Source organism: Bombus huntii, unplaced genomic scaffold, assembly GCF_024542735.1.
Source record: "Bombus huntii isolate Logan2020A unplaced genomic scaffold, iyBomHunt1.1 ctg00000154.1, whole genome shotgun sequence".
In the NCBI taxonomy this organism is placed as follows: domain Eukaryota; kingdom Metazoa; phylum Arthropoda; class Insecta; order Hymenoptera; family Apidae; genus Bombus; species Bombus huntii.
The window spans coordinates 1-18,981 of record NW_026099396.1 but is presented as its reverse complement, the minus strand read 5'-3'; the positions used below and the strand labels follow the sequence as shown (position 1 = coordinate 18,981).

Below are 18,981 nucleotides of genomic sequence, written 5' to 3'. Positions count from 1 at the left end.
AATGTCGCAGATGGATCGTCGTGTCTGCCCGGCAAACAAACATTGTAGTGGCAAGCGCATGGTTCATTAAGCAGGGCGACTTCCAGAAACGTCGACTCGTGGCCCGTATTTTACCTCGCGTAAAAGAATGTGGCGTGATCCGAACGTAGTGGGGGTCGCCTTCCAGAAAAAACGAAAAAAATCGAAAGGCGTTCAGAACTTTTCGAGATGTCGAACCGTCAACACATGTGGTATGTCGCGCATTACTTATCAACCAAAACGCAGTTACATTTTTTTTGTTCCATTTATATCTTTCTAGTTAATAAGTTGTTGAAATAAACATTAATTTATTTGTGTTAATTCTGTGGAATTTCGTTGAACTACCCTTATTATCATAATCGAAATAAGGGGATCGATCAGTTCGTGGCGTCGATTATTTAATCGTAACGGGAACTTACAACTCTCGTTGACGTGCTATCTCGCGATCGCGTCTCTCCGCGAACGGTCGAAACAAAATGATTCACACTAAAAACTGTCCTGAATTCCTAAGAATTTATTTACCGCAAAACTGACAAAGTGTTTATTTAAAACATGAGGTTGAAGGTAGTCCTTTTCTTTCATTTCATTCATTTTCATTTTCTTTCTTAAGTATGGCTAACACAATATCTAATCAATTAAAATTTTATATTTTCACGTGAAAAGTTTCTTTAGATAATTATTATCAACATGATGACTAACTCTTACGGATTAATACGTGTCTGTAGGGCAATCCGGTGGACTTGATCGGCCTTTTACTTCGAAAGTTGAGTAATCGGTGTCGCTTTCTTACGCATCTTTGAACTGTATAAATGTTTTAAAATTGTTTGATCCAGAATGTACCACACCGGACAATCAAGAAGGCAGGTGCCTTGACTACAGAAAATGTAAACCTCTGCAAGAAATATGGCAGATACAGTACCGTACAGCCACCGATTTTTATAGACGATCAGTGTGCAGATACCAGGGCAATGTTACGATCGTTTGCTGTCCGAACGATCCAAACAAAGAGAAGAGAGAAATTTTAATAAAAACTGTGTATAAGTATAAGGCTTTGCGACCACCATACTGTGGTTTTAGCAGCGTCTCTCATACCAGGGTGGTCGATGGTAAACCAGCTGAACTTGGTACGTTTTATGTCTTTCTTTCCGATTAATAATAAGCCATTTACTGCAAAGAATGAACTTTAAAGGCATTAAACAGCACATCAATGTACATTTCAATTAGACTAAATAATAATGCTATGATTTTATCGGTAGTAACTTTACTTATTAACTTGAATTATTTCTTTCTTTTACTTCATGTTAGGAAGAGTATCTTTTTGCTTGAAATAAAAAATTGATATAGGAGTAATAATATGGATAGAGATCAAAAACTGTTAGGGCAGAAATTACACGTTTGAACTTTATAGTTCAGTATAGTTCAAATAGAAATTATATAGAATTATTTAATAATTTGTATTCCACTGGAATAAAAATTTAATTTCTGTCTTTATCAAATCTCTATTTCAGAGTATTTGTACGTATGTACTTATCGTCTGCTGTATGATCGAATATCGAATAGGTAATAATCGTTGTTACCCGTTATGTGAGAAAAAATTATGTATATTCACAACTATGACTATTGCATTTTAGGCGCTTGGCCATGGATCGCTGCATTAGGTTTTCGTAATCCCCGAAACCCAGACAAACCACTATGGAAGTGCGGAGGTTCCCTGATATCGGCTAGGCATGTTTTGACCGCAGCACATTGTGCACATATGGATGGAATAGAAAACATACACAATCATAATATTGCCATTCTTAGATTGGTGGAGGAGGTGCCATTTTCGAGTAAGTCCTCAAATATATATATATATATATGCTATTGAGTATTACTGAAGTATCATATCCTGAAATTTCTTACTGTACACATATATTGTGTCATAAAGCGTGTATAATTCTTTCTCATACTTTTGGTCATTCGTTTCCTGCATTTTCATTTATTTTTTTATTTTTCAGGGTACGTATATCCCATTTGTACGAAAGAGCCCCTACGAAAGAGCAACTTCGTCGGCTATAACCCCCTTGTTGCTGGATCGGGAGCATTAAGATATAGTAAGTGATATCAATTTTATAATAAAATTAAATAGTTCCAGTCTTAAATATCTTTCTTATTTTCTTCGTAGGACGACCACGACGTAATGCATTAATGGAAGTACAAATGCCAGTGATTAAGAACGCCGAATGCAAAATAGCTTATTCCAAATTTCCTAATGCACCTGATATCACTGATGGTATAATATGCGCCGAACATGCTCAGGGTGGAGAGGATTCTTGTACGGTAATTAAGTTACAGAGTTACTACAAACTATACGGTATCTGAAGACACGTCGATTCGAATTAACATCAAATCGACGTCTTAAACATTAAAAATAATAGATAAACACAATTTAATAGTTTTGCCCACTTCTCACACCTCGTTATGGTATTTAATCTAATTTCCTTCTAATCTTAGTTTTGCTCAAAATACATATAACATGTACGTTATAAATTGGAGTATTTCAATACACAAATCAATAGAAGATTATTACTGTATATAAGTATAATTTCAATACAATTCGATCGATATATTTCAGTATCTTTGATTAAAAATTTAACGATCCTTTCAGGCTGACCGCGGCGGACCACTGCTGATACAACATGAATTAACCTCGTATTTAATAGGTATTGTGTCTTATGCTTATAAGTGCGGCACAGCTGGGTATCCCAGCGTTTACACTAGGGTCACATCGTACCTTGACTTCATTCTCCAAGCGATGCAATAATATGATATTACTGTTCCATAAATATCATTGTGTAAAAAACGTAAAGTTGGATTTTCTTATTGTGGAGATAAGAAACAGCTCAAATTTACATTGTTTTGTACGTTACAAATTATAGGCTTAAAATGTACGAAATGTAACTTTGAAACGACACTAATTTTTTACGCACGATAAACCTCCACGACTTAGGTATGTAAAGATGATAAACGTGTATTAATTCTATTAATTTGGTAATAATAAACCAACTTTCTGAGAAGTTCTGTAAATTTCGTTTCTGTTGTATCAAGAGAATAATGGAATATTCCACTTAGATCGTATACTTCTTGTACGTACGTACAAAATTTTCCGGCTAATCTAAAACACTTCATAAGATAGAGAGCTTCTGGAAATTCGGACACAGAGAGTGCATAAAATACAAGATAAGTCTCGTGTCTTTCAAAATTATTTTTTATTCGCTAAAAACGTCCTGTGTACTCATGCAATCACATGCAACCTCGAAACTTCACTTATTTTTTATCACTTTCCAATTCAATACACAGTTTCAGCATTTTTGACTATATGTAAGAGAAATTTCCATTCAGCCAAAGGTGTACTTACAGATTATAGATTCCTATACGACTCTCAGTAAAAATTTATCCGCACTCCAGATAGTTAAAACTTCTGTCGACCGTATTGATCCATCTGCACTCTTCGTATGACGTCAATATCTGTTCAGTGCTGCTGCGCAGGTTTCTTTGTGTTACGTCAATTCGTTTGTGACCGTTGCGCGAGTAATGGCGCTTTGCAATGGTGATTTGCAGGAAAACAGTGCAGGATGCTGTGATTCGTTTCTTGTGGTCGGAGGTTATGTTTGATGCCTATATTTATCAAAGATTTAATGCACATTATGGAGAAAGTGTTTTGTCACGAAGTGTGTTTGAATGGGCACAAAAGTTCAAAGAAGATCGCACGAGTGTTATGAAAAAACAGCTGGACGCCCGTCCACATCCACGATGACAACATTGAACGTGCTCATGAACTTATGCTCTATGGAATAGACGAGTGACACTGGATAATGTGGCAAATCATTTGCAAATCAGCCACGGCTCTGCTTATGCAATAGTGCACGACAGATTTGGATTTTAAAAAGTTTGTGCGAGATGGATGCCGAAAAAGCTGATGAAAAGGTGAAGACGACGATGCATTCGTGGTTCGCAGCTCAGCCCAAAACATTTTTTAATGAGAAAATACAAAGGTCCTTCGGCAAATGGACAAAGTGTATACAGAAATCGAGTGATTATGTCAAAAAATGATGTATGTCTTTTTTGACAATTGCTTAAAATAAATTCTACACCGACAGAGCGGGTAACTTTTTACTCACCCTCGTAAGACACTTAAATTTCCAATCTATTATGATGAATAAAAGAGCTTATACTATTAAATCTAATTGTATTTTGTTGCATGAGAGTACACGTGTATGTGATGTACATTACCTTTATATCCCCTTGAACGCTTCAATATTGCGCATATATACTATATTTTGTACAGCTTCTATAAAATTTCGTATGTTTGTTTAGGCTGTTAATCTAGAGGCTGGAGTACAAAGAAGTGGCACAATGATGTGGGCTGATGACATTTATAATTATCAAGGAATCACCCCTACATTCGCTCAGGTATATATCGTTGACTATAACGTATTTAACATATATGATTGTTAGAATATTAATAATTAATTTTTAATTCTATCAGAATTTTAATGAAACTGTCCCTTGGGAAGGAAGAACTGATACCTTGATATCACGGTTTGTACATCCTATATATACGACAAATTTTAGAACATTATATAATGAAGAACCAGATCATTTTATCATTAGTTGTATGATAATACAACTTTTTCATGAATTCTTTTATTATAAAAATATTACTTCTAAAATCCCCGCTTTAAGGGACCAAATCACATGGCTAAAATTTTTAATCTTTTTGATAGATAGTCGCTGTTGATACTTAACCGAGTATGGTCATATAGTCGGATAAATAAAATTTCCATCCTTTCAAATATATATTATATTCGTCAGTGGTAAATGCACACACACACACACACACACACACACACACACACACACACACACACACACACACACACACACACACACACACACACACACACACTTTTCGGCTCACATACTCTGGCCTCTCGATTGCCACTCCTTGAAATATGAAACCGTACTTCTGTTTTGACGCTGCTTATCTTTTCTCGCGTCATTGTTACTAGGCGCTCTTGGATGTAAACAAACCACAAAAAGACGGCGTACACGGTGTTTTCTAATTTCAGCCGATCTCCAATCAAAGCTATTGTACGATATTACATTATCGTATAATAATAAGCTTTTAATCGTTTAATAATAACTCGTCAAGTAGAAATTCCACACGAAGCATTGTGAAGAATAATACTTGAAGAAGATCTATGTTCTTACGAGATTGGCTGTCTACAAGAACTTTGTTGGATAGATTGTATCGTTTGACGAAAATTTTATTGTTGAAAGTTAAGAAAGTTGGAAAGAAAACCCACGCTGTCTCGAAGATATCTTATTTTTCAGATGCTATAAATTGACAAATAACTAAATATTAGTATTGACATTATTTGATGTCATATCTGACCTTAAAGTATAAATAAAATCAATCTAGGAATTAATGAAATTTCAAACATTTTTTCTAAGAAAACAGAAGTTTCGTTCCTCCTAATGAGTATCACATGATGCAATAGAAAAATAATTTGACATTGAAAATCGTGTCAAGATCAATTTCGAAGCTATAAAATCGTCTTAAAAAAACGCCGTGATAAAAAATTTTTTGACACCTTGTACAAAGGTGTATATCAACGTAAGTGTACCTGTATGTCTATATTCGAGATTATTTATCTATTCAAGATAGCAAAGTAAAAATACTATATAGAGGATTTAATTAATGTGTATATCAACGTATGTATCACTATATATAATACAATAATATTCTCGATATACGTACACGCGTCATAGAAGGTCGTTCGGGGAAAAATGTTCATGACACCGATACAAAAGTATCATATGGAGGATTTAATTAATGTGTGGATCAACGTATATATCATTATATGTAATTATATCATTATTATCAATATTATATATAATTATTATATTGTTATTATCATTATATGTAATTATATCATTATATGTGCATTTGGCAAATATTATTTGACATCTGGAAGCGACATGTTATTTATCTATTCAAGATAGCAAAGTAGAAATAGCATATAGAGGATTTAATTAATGTGTGGATCAACGTATGTATCACTATATGTAACAATAATATTGACTGTATATGTACGTGTGTAATAAAAGATTTCCGGTTTACAATGTTTACGATACTGATATAAAAATACCATATAGAGGATTTAATTAACGTGTATATCTACGTATATATCATTATATGTAACAGTAACATTATGTGCATATGCGTATAATATTGGTTAAATGTGTTAAAGTGAAATGTTATTTACCTATTCAAGATAGCAAAGTAAACATACCATATAGAGGATTTACTACTGTTAACACTCGGTATTCTCGTATTCAAAGTATTTAACCAAATAATTTGGGAATCCAGCCTACGAGCTTGTATTTAATATGATTATATTTAATATAACAACTTTACTCAATATACGCGTAGGATTTTAAATGTCATGAGGGTTGCAGCGGACTCAATTTTAATGTACCACACTTATACGTTAAACGTTTTGCTCATTGGTGACCTTATCTTAATCTTTCTCTTCTGCTATGCGAGTGACACAGTAAGTTTGATAGTAATCGGAACACGCGATTTCTTTAAAACACAATCTTGTTTTCCGCCCGACGAACACGATACGAGACGAGAGAATGATTTATGAACGCGATTTTCGAGTGATTCTTTTCGACAACTATTAAGCTTCATTTATAGCAATAATCACTACCATAATCATGGTCAATCGTGGATGACGCAGTTACGCATTAATTCACTTTAACAATCCTAAATAATGGTTAATATCATACTGTAAATGTACACGTTAAAATTACGCTAATGACAGTTGCCTCGTACAATTTGTTCATTTACTTTGCAACTACTTTGTACATTTACTTTGTCGTTCTATTAAATTTATACACAATAGTATTTATTCTCGTTTTAATTTAAAATGAAATATGTTATTGTATGAATAGCAGAATATTCAAATAATTGAAGCAACTTTTTGTCCTCTAATTAATGATTCTCATTTAAAAAAATTTAAGAATTTTAATCAAGAAGATTTTGAAGTCTCGATCTAAAATGACCAAGGATTGAAACAGAGAATATTTTGATGCCAACAAATACATATTCTTCAGATATGAAACAAATGTGATAATAAAAATCGATGTACATGAATGAATGTTGAAATATTGGAAAATTGTATAATTATATCCATTCTTTGTTGCGTTTAGATGTTTCAATTAATGTTTCATCAGAATTTTTATCGAATATTTTAGAGGTACTGGCTGTAAGGTTTTTTTTTAAATTAAAATTAAAATTAAAATTAAATGTAAGAACAGATTCAAAGTATAACATTTAAAAATTTGTGGTTATAAAATTTACTTGTATGTCATAATTATGTAAGTGAATTAATCTCATAATTAATTAAATGAATTTATTCTATGTGAGTAAATTATATTTATCTATAATAAGTCTTAACTTATTATTAATAATCAGCTAACACTGCATAATACTAAGTAAAGTAACTGAAAATTCTCGACGTGAGAATTAATTATAATTTCAACAAGAAAATAAAAAAGAAAAGAAAAGAAAAGAAAAAAAAAATTCTATGTAAGTGATTGTTCTATGTAAGTAATTCTATGTAAGTGATTTGGGGCTCGGCCAGTACCTTGCCCTTCTTTGGGATATTCCGAATTATCTGTCCTCTCCGAGCTGCAAATCTGATATCTCAGATGTTAGGGAAACTCCCTGGCCGGTAAGGCACGATAGACAGATGAGATTAAACGGCTGGTGGAGAGGGCAATCATCAACAGAGGGTCACACCGTGCGGATACAATACTGGGGTCTCAATAAAATCTTACAACCGTGGTGTTCAGAACATCAAACTCTGTTTGCATACACCCGGTGCACATAAAGTGTCAAATTACACTAACACTGGATTTATTGAACCTCTTTCACCTTGACCAGTGGCTCTTTAGTTTATGATTTGCAACAGAATCCCTGCATCAACGCAGGTTCACGAAACATACAACTTCACGCACCAAATATCGATTACAGTCAATCGACACTAACAATCAATAATTTGTCTGCGAGATGCTCCTCTGGAAGTTTTAACTATATATATTCCGGTTTTAACTATATATATTTAACTATATATATTAACTATATATTTTCCCTAGGAACAGTAAGATTTTAACGATACAACTTTATCAAGAGATCTTAATGTCATAAACGGTATCGAAACTTCGTAATTAATATTGTTAAGGAAGAAAATATTGGTAATCTCCTCGAACGACGAGCGCTTGATATTCACAATTAGAACTCGATATCTTAGCTTCTTATAATATCCTAATAAAATGTTATTTATCGATTACAATTGTCCTGTCGTATTTTATTGTGTTTGCTTTATAAATGTGAACTTTATTCAAAAAGAGTTCATCGATATAACGGTATTGAAGAGAACTACTCGAGAAACTATATCTAGCGCTTGGATGGAGGGATTGCTTGCTTCTTACAATCGAATAATTGGAGTGTAACTAGAAACACGAACGTGTAGTTTAGCAATGGAGAAGAACTTTAGAACGACAGCAATTTTCTTCTTGTTTCTTTGAGAAAGGCACCGTTCATTTTATGTTTGACGAGAATGGGGTTGTTGGACGAATTTGATTAAAAAGGAAAGATCTTTAACAAATATTCTTCCCATTGATACATTCCTATATTTTTGATTTAATTATTTGAAAATGCAATTTTGCATATACCTATGTGCAATTATATACTATAATCGCAGGCGTTTCTTTAAACTGATGTACTATTGAAACAAGGCAAAATATCGTCAAATTCTTCTAGATTCAATTTCTCAAAAGAATGGCTCTATTGATTAACCAAACATAGTTCCCATAAGCATATACGTACTTCTCAGAAAAGATAGTTATATCTAGATCAATATTACCCCCACAGTGACCTATATGTCAAAGAAAAAAAAGACACATCAGGTATTAAATCATACTACTATTACGTCCACTATCTCTACAAATCCTCCACTCTTGGAAAAGTCTATCTTATTCAAACGTAACGTAACTCAAATTAAATCTTTTCCATCATCATAAATACGAAACATTTATAAAATTATCATCTTCGATTATTTACTCAACATCTAGCTAACAAAATCTTCTCCATCGCCGTACCCCTTAATCCTGACCGCGTACAATTAACGTATGAATAGTTAATTTATTGAAATTTAAACGACCATTTTACGCTACTTGTACTCGAATGATTTTAGGATCTTGCTGTATCTCTTGCACAGTGTTATACTGACAGGCGAGAAACATAGAAACGTAACTTCCGATCCACTGATTTACCCTAAACACACGATGATAGGTTATACGGTGGACGCAATACAGAAGCGTTTCCGATGCAATTCGAAGGTGCGTTGTTACAATGGAGTTCATCGATCCATAGTGACTATTTCCCCGCCAACTACAGCCTGTAATAACGGAATAGCTAATAAAGTATATCCTGTCGATTTAATCGTTACCCCCACGGTGCACCGCGCGCACGGAGATCGGATCGGTGATTTTCACGTGATGTTTCGCAAATCGTGAGGCGCTCGCGTGATTCGCGCGTTTTAAGCGTTCCCGCTCTTCCCGTCCGATAGAAAGAGAAAGGGAACAGGGGGTGGAAGGAAGAGGGAAGATACGTGATGCGGGTTCAACCTGCCGCGGGAACCTTTAAAGAAGGTCGGTGCAACGGGAGAGATGTAATTTTAATAAATTGGAGAACAAGTCATTGTAAAAGATTGATATTCAGATGTTGGAGATGCAGCAGATTTGCAACTCGCTGGAATTAAGTTAGTTAAGGTGTTGAAAACCTAACGTCTTTTCAAAGGCGTTTGCCGCGTTTCTTTTCAAATCAAAATACATACATACGATACGTACAATGTATGCGCCTAAAGTTTTAAAGTTAATTTCTATTCAAGGAATGGACTGTTTTATTATAGATTTAGGAAATTGAAAAGAAGCAATTGCTTGTTTCTAAGAAAGAATCGCGAGAAGTACAGTTAGAAACTGTATTGTGAATCACTTTTCCTGGTTTCCGTAACGAGGAAGTGAAAAAAAAAAACGCAGACAAGTCAGCGTTTACCGCAGCTAAATGGAAGATACGCAGGTACGAGTCGTTACAGTTTTGTCGTTGCAACGATTCCCGCTGCGTAATTTGATAATGAATAGTTGAAAAATAGCAGCGTTGTGTCCGTACTCTTTAATATCCCATTATATGGAAGTTAACGACCGGAAAATACACCGCTCGACTACTTGAAGGAAGTAGCTCATGAGCAAGTCTTTTGTATCCTCGCAATGGTATAATTCCTGTAACGTCTCGTTCTCGGAGGATTTATTTCGTTGATTTGTACTTGTTTATTGCTTTTGTGTTTTCATGAATGGAGCATGTCGCATGCGAATCGTAATATGGTTTTAATGGCGTTTCGACTTCAATGATATCAGCGGCTGATTGCGCTTCCCGTAAGAAGCTTCCAATCATTATGTATTTTAGGAACAACAAATAAGGATATTTAGAGAACGAATTAATTATTCAATTGTTCGCGCAAGAAATACCTGTCTCTTTTTCGAAAGTTATAAATGCTGTTTTCAAAGAGTTCCTTAGCTCACCATAAACCAGATAAGAATCTTTGGTTCCGTCTAGAAAAAGAAACCTTCAGATCAAACCGAAAGGGGTTCGGATTATATTTTCTAATCGTATTTGTATATTTCTTTTTACGGTCAGCTTGTCATCCACGTACAATCGAACAGAGAGTCCATTAATTATTTCCCTTCGACTTGTTTCAGGGGGAGCATCTCGGAAGCCATGCCGGCTGACGAGTTCGCTGGAAATCGAAACAGAAGCAAATCAAGACTGCAACCACCTTAACGAACCGCTATTATCACTGGCAAGGTCATCGGGCAGACCGGATCTAATCATGCTCACGCCGACCATGCTTCCTGTGCACTCGTTCCTCTTTCTTAACGACGTCAACCAGAAGATCGGGTGCTAAAAAATTCGAAATCGAGTTGATTGAAAATCTCAAGGAATATTAAAAAAAAAATACGAATAAACAATTTGATATAGAAATCATCCATTTTGGGCAAAGAAAAGAAACAATCAGAAAAAGGAATAACCACAGAAACTCTGAATTTCATTGCTTCCTAATGGTACTTCCTTGGATATTTTTACATTCTGGAGACGTGAACGAACTCTGAAAAACAGAAACGACTTCTATCGGATGATCGAAAGAACTACCTGGACACTGAGTATAATTATTCACACGTGCGGATGCCATTTCCGGCATGTTTCTCCATGAAGAAGGTCAGCTTCAGTTTTTGCCACTTGTAGATAGAAGTTGAAGTGGCGGACGTCTTAACGAGGTTGCTAGAATGTCAAAGAAATAGATGAGGGAAATATTATGAAGATATATTTAGGAATATCTAATTGAGCATTTAATTAAGAACTTAATCGAAAGACCAAAATAAGTTGGTTCTTGAGACCAAGTACCTATCTAAGTATAATAGTCTTTCGTACTTACGGTTTAGTGAGAGGACTCGAGTAAAACGATTACTCGTTAAAAGGAACAATAGAATAATCATGCCTCCGCAGACGGTGGTCTCTGCTTTCATGCCTCATCGCGGAGAATCTCAGCGAAAAAAGTGTCCCGAAGCGTGAGCTGAAAGGTGGCTATGTAGGCTGCCTAGTGAATGCCGTCGCCATGGTGGAGCTGGCGTGTAGCAACTCCCTAAGTCCAGGAACCTAATCCTGCGTCAGAAAGACAAAATTCGCTACGGAGAAAAGTAAACAAAAATATATATATAGGGAAGAAGAGACAAAGATTAAAGATTGTTAAGAATTAGAGGTAATTTAATGATAAAAGGGAGAAAGAATTGTGCAAAAATTCTACTGGGAAAGAAAAGAAAGAAGAAGCCTCCAACGAGAAAGACGTGCTCAGAAGCGAGTCCCGCGTAGCGCCATGTAGAGGAGCAGGAAGAAGCGCAGTTTTCCACTTAATTTAATCGTTTTACATAAAACATTTCAATCTTTTTTCTTCTAAATACTTTACCTATATTTCATCTGGCTGAATATTCCATATTTTTAAAGCTTGTTGATAATTACAAATACGTAATTATCATTCTGAAGCTAGAAATTTGAAATAAAATTGCTCAGCGCGAAAGGAAATAATTCAACGTTTTATATATAGCTGTTAAAATGATATAATAAGTTTCAATAAAATAGCTTCACTAAAATTTGTGGTTTTTTTCCTTTTCTATTTTTTTTTTTTTTTTTTTGTTTTATGTGTTCAAGGGCGAACGTTCCCTCTCATTTCTTGTAAAGGGCTGACGATTCAGTGGATGGTCCGGGTAAATTTAAATTGTAAATGAACGCATTGCTGGTTTCAAGTAAAAGCCTGGATAAGAGCGGATATGGTATGAGAGTCTGTCGTGGAAAGGGGAACAGGCCGCTTTTATTTGTAAAGTTTGAATCTCCTCGATATTGAAGATGTTGAAGCTGCAAGTATGTATTTCATTTTAATCCATTCGAGACCGAGATTTAATTGTAAGACGATACCTAGGTGTCGGTACGATCTGAATGTTTAGTTAGAATGATTCTGTGTTTTACTCTCTCCAGGGTATCCTTTTCATACTTTGATTTTAAATCGACGACAATCTTGAATAGTATGCCTCATATTTTTAAAATATAAAATTATATACTACGTTATTCTATAATGTATTATGTACAGTTAAATATATATATATAATAATTCTATATTGAAAAAAATATGAAATTAACATGATATATACATTACTACATAAGTTATATATAAAATATGTATATTATACCCTTGCCTACTGACTGATATGAATTTCTTTCGGTCTCGAATGCGTTAAAAGAGAGCGCAAAGAAGGCGAAATTACTTATTGTAATTAGTAAAACGACCTGAGAGGCAGACAGATACAAGAAAGAAGGAATATTATATTAGCGGCATTATCATGTTTTTGCTCTCTTTAAGTCTTTCATCGAGACAGACAATCTACAGGTATTAATCGACCAATTTCTCCAAGCTGATAACTTCGAATTGATGTTTCTATATAAGAAGTGTTATGTGTTAATCTGTCTAAATGTTTAAAAGGTGTTATAAATTAAATGTTGTTAAACGATACGTAATTGCGTTTTGATCGTAAATTTTACTATCAAAGGGTCTTTTATGTATGCGTGATCATTGTGAATTATTACAATTTATGTGATCGATATTAAAGGTGTTTAAAAGCATGTATTATTTTCTATATTATTATTCTCCTATATTATTATCCTATATTATTATAATATCCAATTACATGTTGATACACAAGATATACAGATTATTATTTATAACGTTTTGGTTTTCTTAATTGAGTCATTCATTTAGTACAAATGATAAGAAATTAGTAATAATTCACAAAAAAAGGATATCGTAGTAGAAATATTATAAAAAAACATTTTCTGTTTTAGTGTAGAGTTACTCCTTCTTACAGACAGTGTCGTACAAATCTGTACGTCTCTGAGAAAATGTAGGTATCTGAGCCCTTACTTCCTCAACAACTTTTAGATCTGATAGAAAAAAGAAACATACGAAGTAATAAGTAATGCTTACTAATAAATTCAACAAATACAGAGGAAGATGGCTAAATCGATAAATTAACGAGACTAAAAATTAATTACATCATGGATCTCTCGCTTTTAATTTTAAGCTGTAAATTACCGATATCGGTGACTGCCATATTCTCTTGAGTTTCCAAATCGTAAAGAATCTTTCCCCAGGGATTGGTCAACTGTGTATGTCCCCATGCGACGTAACTTGCTTAAGGAACACGAGCCGGTGATATGCAGGCAACGTATAATTGATTATCATTCGCTCTGAAACGCTGAAGTAATGACCAGTGCAGTGGTCCAGTGGTCATATTGAATGCCGCTGGATATATCAGCATTTGGCAACCTAACCCAGAGAAGCAGGAAATATGAAGCCACCGAATACCAATTAACTTCGTAGTTGCACGATTCACATTCCATCATTTCTGAATATGCGAGGACAGTCCTCTTATTGTGCTTTTAATTCTTTTATTTGTTTCATTTTCAGCAAATATACTGGTTTTTTAAATTAAGCTTCTTTTTATACAGAGTTACAGATTATATTAATTTTATATAGAATATATTTAAGAAAGATATTTAATTTTTTGCTAGTTAAGTATTGATCGATTAAGTTACTGTACCTTTGTTCCGATAAATGCGTGCCATTTCCTCGAATCTAATATCATAGCAAATGCCAATACCTATTTTGCAGCCCTTCACATCGAACGTCGTTAGGGAGTTACCAGGACTGAGTGAATCACTCTCTCGAAAAGTAATCTTATTAGGAATGTCGATGTCGAATAGATGTACCTAATAACATAAAAATGTAGTCGCTAATTCTATTGCTGCAACTTTTGTAATTTAATATCAAAGTTACCAACTCCTAAACTTTAATTATTTTTTATTTAATAACTGACAGCGTTTTTATCACTTTCTTTTATTAAAAAATCCTATCATTTAATAATGTTTAAAAAGGAGAAAAAATAAGTATAATAATATTTTAAGTATGTGAAAAATTTATACAACACAAACACATTACAACAAAAATGGGCGTTTCCCGTATCATAACGTATTTTATAAACCGTAAATTATAGAATTGGTTATAGTATACGTATGTACATATGTATATTCCTAAATTATTCCTAGATAGAGTCACTTTCTTCGCCCCAATATTTTCAAATTCAAAGCCATAAAGGAATATATTACTTACCTTTCGGTGTTTTGCTATCAAAGTTCCATCGGGACCCCAAATAGTACAGGTATTGTACAATTTATCGCCCCCTATTTCAGGCATCGTACCACCAACTACATAGATGTTGTTTTCTTTAGCTGCGTTCGATGAAGCAACGCTCGTTTCACCATCAGGAATACTCTCGGCGTATTTTGGAAAGTACTCTGCATTGCAATATTTCAATTAATGAAGAATAACTGTCTTTTGTTCCAACCATAAATTAAATTGAAATGTTTGTCAGTTTTTTATTTTTTAAATTATTAAAATAACTAAGTTTTATATTTCGACTTAATTAAATATGCAATTACTTAGCTAATAGTATATATAATAAATTGTTTCTACAGGTTCAAAATGAAAAATGAATATTTAGAAATATTTAATTACGACAATGCTATTTGTGTTAGCATCAGTGGCTTGTTACTCAACGACTTTGCTAGTACTTTTTCAAACATAAAGTTAGTTTTCAATTAACACTTATACTAGAGGCGGAATTATAAATGCAAAATAATTGATAATACTAATTTATAAGTACCTAATTATTAGTATCTTAAAAAATATATTTATACAAAAATCACGATAATCATGAAAATGGGGAAATCCTATATTCTCGAATCAATTCACAATTTATTTTGCATATTAATTAGATTCCGCGCTCATCAGTACGTACTCACTGGCGACATCGAGAAAATTCCTGTATCGGCAATTCCTCGTACGACCAGAGGATCGGAAATATCAAAGGATATTATGGCGCAGCGCGAGTGGAGAAACAGAAACATATGAGCTTAACACCGTAATACTCTTATCATAGAAATAGAAGCAGTCCTCAATTCCCGCCCGCTAACTCCTATCTCCACCGATCCAAATGATCTCCTAGCCCTCACTCCCGGACATTTCCTCATTGGCGATTCATTAATGTGCTTACGTGATCGAGATTTCAGAGACATTCCATCGAACCGACTCTCCAAATGGCAGCATATCCAACAGCTTAAACAACATTTTTGGAACCGCTGGCATAAGGAGTATTTGAACGAGCTAACCAACCGCAATAAATGGAGCAAGGGTGGACACAGCATCCAAAAGGGCACAATCGTCATCCTCAGAGAGGACAACGTTCCCTCCATGCATTGGCCTCTGGGCCGAGTTATCAAGGTTCAACCAGGCGCCGATGGTGTCATCCGGACAGCTACAGTTCAGACGGCAAAGAGCATTTTGGATCGGGGCGTCAAAAGGCTTGTCCCACTGCCAATTCAACCCGATCTCGAGAAACCCGAACAACTAGCCACCGAGACGAAATAAGATGGGAACTTCAACCACACCTCGCTAGTTTGATCGGTACCCTCTCAACGGGGGGAGAATGTTACGCCATGCGGCTTACAATAGGTCATATTCTTAACTATCGATCGCGGCACTATAATGTCGCAGACGGATCGTCGCGTCTGCCCGGCAAACAAACATTGTAGTGGCAAGCGCATGGTTCATTAAGCAGGGCGACTTCCAGAAACGTCGACTCGTGGCCCGTATTTTACCTCGCAGTAAAAGAATGTGGCGTGATCCGAACGTAGTGGGGGTCGCCTTCCAGAAAAAACGAAAAAAATCGAAAGGCGTTCAGAACTTTTCGAGATGTCGAACCGTCAACACATGTGGTATGTCGCGCATTACTTATCAACCAAAACGCAGTTACATTTTTTTTGTTCCATTTATATCTTTCTAGTTAATAAGTTGTTGAAATAAACATTAATTTATTTGTGTTAATTCTGTGGAATTTCGTTGAACTACCCTTATTATCATAATCGAAATAAGGGGATCGATCAGTTCGTGGCGTCGATTATTTAATCGTAACGGGAACTTACAACTCTCGTTGACGTGCTATCTCGCGATCGCGTCTCTCCGCGAACGGTCGAAACAAAATGATTCACTAAAAACTGTCCTGAATTCCTAAGAATTTATTTACCGCAAAACTGACAAAGTGTTTATTTAAAACATGAGGTTGAAGGTAGTCCTTTTCTTTCATTTCATTCATTTTCATTTTCTTTCTTAAGTATGGCTAACACAATATCTAATCAATTAAAATTTTATATTTTCACGTGAAAAGTTTCTTTAGATAATTATTATCAACATGATGACTAACTCTTACGGATTAATACGTGTCTGTAGGGCAATCCGGTGGACTTGATCGGCCTTTTACTTCGAAAGTTGAGTAATCGGTGTCGCTTTCTTACGCATCTTTGAACTGTATAAATGTTTTAAAATTGTTTGATCCAGAATGTACCACACCGGACAATCAAGAAGGCAGGTGCCTTGACTACAGAAAATGTAAACCTCTGCAAGAAATATGGCAGATACAGTACCGTACAGCCACCGATTTTTATAGACGATCAGTGTGCAGATACCAGGGCAATGTTACGATCGTTTGCTGTCCGAACGATCCAAACAAAGAGAAGAGAGAAATTTTAATAAAAACTGTGTATAAGTATAAGGCTTTGCGACCACCATACTGTGGTTTTAGCAACGTCTCTCATACCAGGGTGGTCGATGGTAAACCAGCTGAACTTGGTACGTTTTATGTCTTTCTTTCCGATTAATAATAAGCCATTTACTGCAAAGAATGAACTTTAAAGGCATTAAACAGCACATCAATGTACATTTCAATTAGACTAAATAATAATGCTATGATTTTATCGGTAGTAACTTTACTTATTAACTTGAATTATTTCTTTCTTTTACTTCATGTTAGGAAGAGTATCTTTTTGCTTGAAATAAAAAATTGATATAGGAGTAATAATATGGATAGAGATCAAAAACTGTTAGGGCAGAAATTACACGTTTGAACTTTATAGTTCAGTATAGTTCAAATAGAAATTATATAGAATTATTTAATAATTTGTATTCCACTGGAATAAAAATTTAATTTCTGTCTTTATCAAATCTCTATTTCAGAGTATTTGTACGTATGTACTTATCGTCTGCTGTATGATCGAATATCGAATAGGTAATAATCGTTGTTACCCGTTATGTGAGAAAAAATTATGTATATTCACAACTATGACTATTGCATTTTAGGCGCTTGGCCATGGATCGCTGCATTAGGTTTTCGTAATCCCCGAAACCCAGACAAACCACTATGGAAGTGCGGAGGTTCCCTGATATCGGCTAGGCATGTTTTGACCGCAGCACATTGTGCACATATGGATGGAATAGAAAACATACACAATCATAATATTGCCATTCTTAGATTGGTGGAGGAGGTGCCATTTTCGAGTAAGTCCTCAAATATATATATATATATATGCTATTGAGTATTACTGAAGTATCATATCCTGAAATTTCTTACTGTACACATATATTGTGTCATAAAGCGTGTATAATTCTTTCTCATACTTTTGGTCATTCGTTTCCTGCATTTTCATTTATTTTTTTATTTTTCAGGGTACGTATATCCCATTTGTACGAAAGAGCCCCTACGAAAGAGCAACTTCGTCGGCTATAACCCCCTTGTTGCTGGATCGGGAGCATTAAGATATAGTAAGTGATATCAATTTTATAATAAAATTAAATAGTTCCAGTCTTAAATATCTTTCTTATTTTCTTCGTAGGACGACCACGACGTAATGCATTAATGGAAGTACAAATGCCAGTGATTAAGAACGCCGAATGCAAAATAGCTTATTCCAAATTTCCTAATGCACCTGATATCACTGATGGTATAATATGCGCCGAACATGCTCAGGGTGGAGAGGATTCTTGTACGGTAATTAAGTTACAGAGTTACTACAAACTATACGGTATCTGAAGACACGTCGATTCGAATTAACATCAAATCGACGTCTTAAACATTAAAAATAATAGATAAACACAATTTAATAGTTTTGCCCACTTCTCACACCTCGTTATGGTATTTAATCTAATTTCCTTCTAATCTTAGTTTTGCTCAAAATACATATAACATGTACGTTATAAATTGGAGTATTTCAATACACAAATCAATAGAAGATTATTACTGTATATAAGTATAATTTCAATACAATTCGATCGATATATTTCAGTATCTTTGATTAAA

General features: G+C 34.6%; 2 protein-coding genes and 2 long non-coding RNA genes across 6 annotated transcripts; 2 read left to right on the top strand and 2 right to left on the bottom strand.

The window, feature by feature from the left end:
• The first annotated feature begins 648 nt into the window (after nt 1–648).
• On the top strand, nt 649–4,873 carry LOC126877375 (uncharacterized). 3 transcript variants are annotated; one of them, XM_050640172.1, is made up of 4 exons: nt 649–902; nt 961–1,142; nt 4,375–4,470; nt 4,547–4,873. In XM_050640172.1, the coding sequence occupies exons 2-4, from the start codon at nt 1,122–1,124 to the stop codon at nt 4,796–4,798; spliced, it is 369 nt and encodes a 122-aa protein (XP_050496129.1). In that variant the 5' UTR covers nt 649–902; nt 961–1,121; the 3' UTR covers nt 4,799–4,873. The 3 variants fall into 3 exon arrangements, 2 of the variants coding, with proteins under 2 accessions (XP_050496129.1, XP_050496128.1); XM_050640171.1 differs by having other exon boundaries at nt 649–1,142; XR_007694967.1 differs by lacking the exons at nt 4,375–4,470; nt 4,547–4,873 and adding an exon at nt 1,650–1,842 and having other exon boundaries at nt 649–1,142.
• LOC126877376 (venom serine protease Bi-VSP-like) lies at nt 2,207–3,206 on the top strand. The gene is made up of 2 exons (XM_050640173.1): nt 2,207–2,337; nt 2,666–3,206. Exons 1-2 carry the CDS (start codon nt 2,218–2,220, stop codon nt 2,819–2,821), a joined length of 276 nt encoding a protein of 91 aa, XP_050496130.1. The 5' UTR covers nt 2,207–2,217; the 3' UTR covers nt 2,822–3,206.
• Nucleotides 4,874–9,829: 4,956 nt separating the features above from the next.
• Nucleotides 9,830–13,246, bottom strand: LOC126877373 (uncharacterized). Its single transcript, XR_007694965.1, has 2 exons — nt 10,842–13,246; nt 9,830–10,740 (listed from the first exon to the last, which is right to left on the bottom strand). It is a non-coding gene; the product is annotated as an uncharacterized LOC126877373 (long non-coding RNA).
• Nucleotides 13,247–13,301: 55 nt separating this feature from the next.
• On the bottom strand, nt 13,302–14,963 carry LOC126877374 (uncharacterized). The gene is made up of 3 exons (XR_007694966.1): nt 14,904–14,963; nt 13,827–14,503; nt 13,302–13,675 (listed from the first exon to the last, which is right to left on the bottom strand). It is a non-coding gene; the product is annotated as an uncharacterized LOC126877374 (long non-coding RNA).
• Between the last annotated feature and the right edge of the window lie 4,018 nt (nt 14,964–18,981).